This window comes from Physeter macrocephalus, chromosome 18 (genome assembly GCF_002837175.3).
Source record: "Physeter macrocephalus isolate SW-GA chromosome 18, ASM283717v5, whole genome shotgun sequence".
Classification (NCBI taxonomy): domain Eukaryota; kingdom Metazoa; phylum Chordata; class Mammalia; order Artiodactyla; family Physeteridae; genus Physeter; species Physeter macrocephalus.
The window spans coordinates 83,986,402-83,993,378 of record NC_041231.1 but is presented as its reverse complement, the minus strand read 5'-3'; the positions used below and the strand labels follow the sequence as shown (position 1 = coordinate 83,993,378).

General features: G+C 40.4%; 1 protein-coding gene across 11 annotated transcripts in view; it reads right to left on the bottom strand.

The window, feature by feature from the left end:
* Positions 1-6,274: 6,274 nt before the first annotated feature.
* The window catches only part of TMEM14A (transmembrane protein 14A), a 15,898-nt gene continuing 15,195 nt past the window's right edge, over positions 6,275-6,977 (bottom strand). For all 11 annotated transcript variants that reach the window (XM_055079772.1, XM_028478966.2, XM_055079771.1 and 8 more), the window contains one exon: positions 6,275-6,576. In XM_055079772.1, the coding sequence (XP_054935747.1) occupies positions 6,537-6,576 (40 nt within the window). In that variant the 3' untranslated portion in view covers positions 6,275-6,536. The remainder of the gene's footprint in view (positions 6,577-6,977) is intronic.

Sequence of the window (6,977 nt, the reverse complement as noted above, 5' to 3'; positions counted from 1 at the left end):
AAATATAGTTTAGTGCCCAATTTCTACCTTCTGAATGCAGTGTTTCTACTCATTAAGACATAGTGGCAAGGAAAAGTGCACATTTACTAAACACCTGCTCAATCTGAGAGAAAAGGCCAATAAGGAGGACGAATATTTTTAGCTTAACCATATTTTCTAATTTTTCTAGAATGAGTTCCTATAACGTGTGCAATAATATTGAAAATAGTTTGTAAGTGAATAAGGGGAAGACAGATTTTTTTTCCCATCTTTGCTGCTGTCTTGTCTTCTGAAAATGGCAGGATTCCCTGGAAACGGAGATGTTTCTTGCCTTGGTTTTGAGAACTGTAGTTAATGTTGGTCTTCAAGGTTTAGGGATGAGGGCAATCTGACGCCTCTGTGGTTTAACATTATTTAACATATTCAGGAATGACAACCAAGGAACTATGTATCAGTATACTTTCTTAATATTTTTTTATTATTCCAAATTGTAAACATTTAAACTTCTAATTATTTTTTGTTGTTATAAAGTGGGTAGAGTAGAATCTTTGGGAAAAATACTATTTTCCAGTTATGTGTTGGTTTTTCCATCTCCAGTCATGATAGGAAATAATACAGAAAAACTCATTGTGTTTAAATTTTATATTAAAAGTGTACTATGCCAAATGCACACATTCAATTTGTGTTATTTATTTTAATGAGAAAGTATCCAGAAGTTGATTGGTAACAGTCTAACAATAAAACTGAAAACCAAGTAAAAAAAATCTTGAAAGCAGCAAGAAATAGACTACACCTTGATTCTTGTTTCCTTAGGTAATGCAACAGAGGGTCTTTTGAGTTCACTCAGCTCTATTGTTAGATTGTTACCAAGTAATTTCTGAGATTTGCTGCCATTTAATTCCTCTGTGTCTAAGCCTCTTGTGTTTAAAAAGAGAATTTATAATGGAATGATCAAACAAACATTTGCGTGTTCTTGAACAATGGAAAGAAGGGACAAAAAATACCATCCACGTGAAAATGATGCGGAAAAAATAATGGTCAATTGCTGAACCAGGCACTAACTCTCCTTTTTAGATGTTTTAGGAAACACCATACACTTCTCCAGAGTGGCTGTCGGCAATTTACATCCCGCCCATCAGCGTAACAAGGCTCCCTGTTCTCCAGCGCCTGTCCTGCATTTCTGGTTTTTACACTTTTTTCGCATGGCCCTTTTGACCGGTGGGAAGTGAGACTTCTTTGTAGTGCTTATTTGCATTGCCCACTTGCTCAGTTGGCCAATAAGGGCGTATGCGTTTTTCCCTGAATATATTCAGGAAAAAACGCATACGCCCTTATTGGCCAACTGCATCATTGTCGAAGTTCTGCCGCTTTTCATGTGGTTTCAATGCGACTCCGATCTACCTCTTGAAATCTGTTTCCTGCAATTCTGCCTTGCTTTAAAATCCTCTTCGTTGCCTTACCTCAATGTATTTTTGCACGGTAGTTGTCCTCTATAGCTCTGCAGTTTTGTGAGTTGCAGTACCACTGAGCTCCATTTTTTAACTCGCTTTTTTGTGAGCTGGCCGCAAAACCGCAGGATCGCTTCGGGCCCTATTCTGGTTCCGGGGTGGTAGGCTGAGCCTTTGGTTAATTCTTCTTCCTGATGGGAAATTAGAGTGACGTGTGCCTGTCCACACACCTACAGCTAGTCTCTCATTGGTTCCCCCTTTTCCCGTTCATCCTCCGGAAAAATTGCAAGCTGTGCGAAACACAGTGTCATGAAAAATGTTAGAGTTTTCTAAACCCACCTGCAGTGCTGGTTTACTCCATCCTTTCTGGATTGAGTAACGTTGGTTCTCACTGGATGATTTAGTATATACATTTAAATATATTTATCATGAGCAACCATTTTAGAGACCACTCATGTGATGTAGATTATTTCATCGATACTTGTGTATTTGACATAGATTACAGGTACTCTAGCTTCCTAGATTGTACTTTTCCCTTAATTACAGTTGGTGCGTTTTCGGTCCCCGTGGTCCCAGATGGAAGATGGACCAACTGTGATTATCTTATAACTCAGGCTTTCTCCATAGCATTCTTTCAAAAGTATTTAAAGATAATACATTCTTGTCATTAGCATGTAATTTAAGAGATTTTTATCTTATAATTTTACCAACATTGACAACAGAATGGATGTTTAACACCACTATACCCGATGACTGAAGTTGGATACTATGTAGTACAGAGACTACGTTCATGGCTAAACAGTAACATCACCACTACGAGCAGTGCTAATCATATAGGTGGCTCACCTCCACTCAGCGCTCACCATGTGCCAAGCACTGTGCCATGCATTACATGCACGGTCCCATCTAATCTTCACAATAATTCCATGAAAGATGTGCTATTGTTATCCCCGTTTTACAGATGAGGCAACCAGAGCCTAAAGATGCAGTGTCATGCAACTAAAAATACAGGAGCCTGCACTCATGTCTCTAACTCCTGATCTCCCGCCCGAGTATCATAACCTCACAGAGCTTTAGGGATAGAATATTCCTTAGTTTCCTCCTATTCCAGTCATTTATTTTGTGTTCAATTGATTTTGACTCAAAATGCCCCATAATCCAGAACCCTATCAGAGGAAAATTTTCTCGTGAAAATGAGGTGTGGGTCCTAGTGAGGATGATCTGCACCCCTGAAAACCCCACCCTGGTATGGTGCAGGGAGAGTGTATGGTCCCAGACCTAGAGGAGCCACAATCCAGGCTTCGGTGCTCAAATCGTTCTAAGAAGTCTCGCAGAGCAGATACAGGGAGATGAGATGAAGACAAAGGCATGTGAGATGCAGCTGTTTCCAGGGTTCAGCATCCTCAGGAGGATTTAAGCTCTTCTGCCTCTTTCAGATGAACACACCGAAGCCCTCAGAGAGGTGGGACTTACTCGAACTCACACAGAGAGCTGGTGGCAGAGATAGGAACTAGGTCTCTGAACTTCTAGGGGACTTTCTGCCAAATCACAGACTTTAACTTGTATGACCCTAAATCCTCTAGCTTCTCCTTTTCAACCATCACACGGGCGCTAAGAGACTTCGCGCAAGATTTTCTGGTGGGCAATCGGCTGAGCTGGGCCGGTGTCCAGCCCCTGGAGGTCACGTTCATGGCTGCAGAGTGCAGACCCAGCGTCCTCTCGGGTTTCCCTCCACTCCAGGCGCTGCTCCCCAGACACCTCCCAAGAAAGCAGGGGGAGGGATCTGTATCACTCATTCAACCTTCCCTCAGTCGTTCATTATCCTTTAAGAACTCCCTAACTTCTTTATGCTAAGGGTGCAAAGATGCCCTCCAGAAATACTCCCTAGTGGGGGAGACATGCACACAGACAGATAACCCCAACATAATGGAATAAATGAAAAATAAAACGATACGTGGGAATGCAGATGAGGGTCACCCCGGGCCAGGCTTCTTGCAGGAGTTAAGTCTCAACGGTTTTGCCTGGAATGTAACAGACCCTCAATACCAGTGGCTTCTTCTGGGGATAAGGTGAGGGGATAACACTCAAGATAATCCCATCCTAACAGAGCCACAGTATACCAATAACCATAACCACGGACTATGCTCTTACTACACGCCAAGCTTTGTGCCAGCACTGAATGCACTTTATTCCATCCTCTATGTAGACAGGAAATGAGACTCAGGGGGGTTAACTAACTTTTCTTAGGTCACACTGTTAGTAGGTGGCAGGAGTGGGACTCACACCTATCTGTCTGATTCCACAGCCTGAGTTCAAAAACACTTTGCTATGTTGGTGGATTCCATTATATCCTTTTTAAAATACACTGATTTAAAATAGTTGTCATCCAAGTTTGATAATTCTGCAGCCTCAATTTTCCACTTCACATTACATTATAAGCATGTGTTAGTATTGTTATATTTAGTCTGGCTCATTTTTATACAATGTAGTCTATTATATATATATATATATATGACATTTTTCATGATTATATAATATTCTATTTATTGCACTCAGAATAATTTTAAATAGTGAAAATCGTGAACAACCTAAATATTCAATACCTGAGAAATGTCTACACAAATGAGGATACATCCATGAATAGAATTTTACACAGCCACTGAGTTATATTTTCTGAGATGACATAACATGAAAAATGCTTATGACATAAGAAAAATGAGAACTTCTAATATAGTTATGCATCAGGATGCTCTGGAATATTTGCTTTTGTAAATAATGTTGCAACAGCATCTTCACAGATATGAATTTTTCCACATTTAGGATTACATCATTAGGATACAATCTTAAAAATGGGATCACTTGGTTAGAGCCTATAAACATTTTTGGGTTCCTTGAGAAATTTTGCTATCTTGCTTTCTACAAGGCTGGCATCACTTTGCAGGACGACACAACGTATGAAAATTCCCTTTTATACCTCTCCTCCACCAGCAATGAGAAAGATATAAACACTTTTTCTCATATATAAAAATGTGCCTCGTTGATACTTTATTTTGCCATATTCTCTTCTCATGGATAGTATACATTTGCATTTTAGGAATTCAAGGCCAGAAGCAGCTACATTCCCACAATTAACAAGTTTCTCCAGCCTGGAAGCCAGAGGAAATCTCCACTAGATGAAGACTCCATTGAGACTGTGAAGAATATATTCAAATCTGAACGTGGCATGTTTCTTAAAAACATGGGCACTATAATAGTTGAGTATTCACAAATGAAGAAGTCTAAAGAACTCAGAAAATATTTCACTTTACATTTGTAGCACCACCCAGAAAGAAATCATAAGGCCATTTTAATAAAGTAATAGAGCATAAAGAAATAAACTACCTAATACTTATCTGTAAGTCAGATGACCCCTTTTCTGTTTCTCATAAAAAGGTAAAACACCAAGTAATGAGAATCATACAAATTAGAATTCTTCTGCATTCTACTGCAAAAGAGTAAAATCATAAGTAATCCAATGGATACCAAGGATTTCTTGAAAAACAAACAAAAAACCAACCAACCCATACATCAACCATCACCCACTTCCACCTCCTTTTGAAAAGCCCAGGACATAGCTTCAAACTAGCTTCTTACACTTCCAATCATTAGAGTACTTTACAGATAGGGTATACATTTCTATGATCAATTTCCCATTTAGTTTCTACCTCCGTATCAGAATCACAATCTGAGTACAAGCTGCTGTCCATTCAGGTCTGGAGGTCTTTCTCCATCATCTTTGACAGTCAGCACATGCATGGAACATCCCAATGACCACTGCCTTCCCAGGCTTGCTTGTGGAAGCACCTCTTTGGCACCATTAGGACTAGTGGGTTTTGTTTTGTTTTGTTTTTAAAGTATATCAAAGGATTCTGTCTGGATTTCCTATTTGGTTAAACTACTAGGCTTTTTTCTTTTTCTTTCTTTTCTTTCTACCCTTCATTGAATGGTTTCTGAAAGTTTAACAATCTCCTTGTAGGTCAGTTGGGAAAGGTAACCAAACACAACAGTATCAGCTCTGCTGCCATCGGTTGGGGCTCTACCCACCATCTCATGTAAAGAAAGGTCTGAGATCTGACACCATTGCACACAGCCAACGGGACCAAAATTTCAGATTTTTAGAGCTTTAAGGAGTCTGGTCGATCACTTAGTCCAAATTCCTCCTCAAGGATGAGAGACTGAGTCCCAGAGAGGGGACATGACCTTCCAAAGGGCACACAGCAGTCAGTGGGAGAACTGGGCTGACTCAGGTCTACTGGTAAGCGCCTTGGACACGAACAATCACAACCATGCCTAAAAGTGAAGTGGTGACTTGGGACAAATCGCTTTTGTTTCAGAATTATTACTGTTTCAGAGAGAGCAAGAGAGAGACAATGAGAATATCTGCTCCTGAGGAAATCTCTGGCTTAAATAATCCTCCTTCCTAATCTCTTGCATTAATAATTGAACACTTACATGTTAAAGATGATTTGAGTATACAGAGAGGACACTAAAATGAGAGAAACAGGTTTAAAACAGAAGTTCTTTTATTTGAATACTGAATACATTCCGTTGGTACAGGGTGTGCTGAGGATGAAGTATTTTAAAGAAAGAAAAAACACTGGTAGCAATACAATTAAAATGAAAAAAAATAATTTTAAATATAACACAAATGACAAAGAGATACATTAGCATTCTGTGAAGCCCACTCAGGGCATTCCATCATCTGTAAGTTGTAGTTTAATTTAAGCTTATTTCAGACATGAGTATTTGGAACTATCAAAAAAAAAAACCCCCAAAAACAAACAAAAACCACATGACACAGCAAATCAAACAGTGTATCACGATTTATTAAATATCTTTAATGAAACCAGTACCTGACAATTAGAAAAGTTAAACCATTTGTTTAAAAAAAAAAAAAATCCCTCAAACCAGTGTCCATATTAGAGGTGACAGTGTTTCTTTTGCAGTTTCTACCATAAAATAAGACCACGGTGAACATTCCATATTGGAATTTATCTCTTCAATACAAAGTGTAGGCTCTGCCCATTACAGCAGAATGACTCAAATTCAGTTTTCAGTTCCTGCAGGTCCTCAGAGCAGCAGTAAGACAAGTCTCAGGATCATCATGAGGCTATAGATTAAAATAAAAGACAGGCAAGGGGAGGGTGACTCAGGAGGTGTGAGACGGAAAGGCTGTGGGTTCACCTAACGCATGTGGTACTAAACCCTAGCTCGCAGCGTTCTGCCCTGCTTCTACTCCCTGGGGCAGGGGTGATCTCACCATCCCTGGATCCCTGTACTTGAACTTCCAGACGTGACTGAATTAGCCACTTAAAAAGGTTCACTGAAGGCTTCCCTGGTGGCGCAGTGGTTGAGAGTCCGATGCAGGGGACATGGGTTCGTACCCCGGTCCGGGAGGATCCCACATGCCGCGGAGCGGCAGGGCCCGTGAGCCATGGCCACTGAGCCTGCGCGTCTAGAGCCTGTGCTCAGCAACGGGAGAGGCCACAACGGTGAGAGGCCCGCATACCG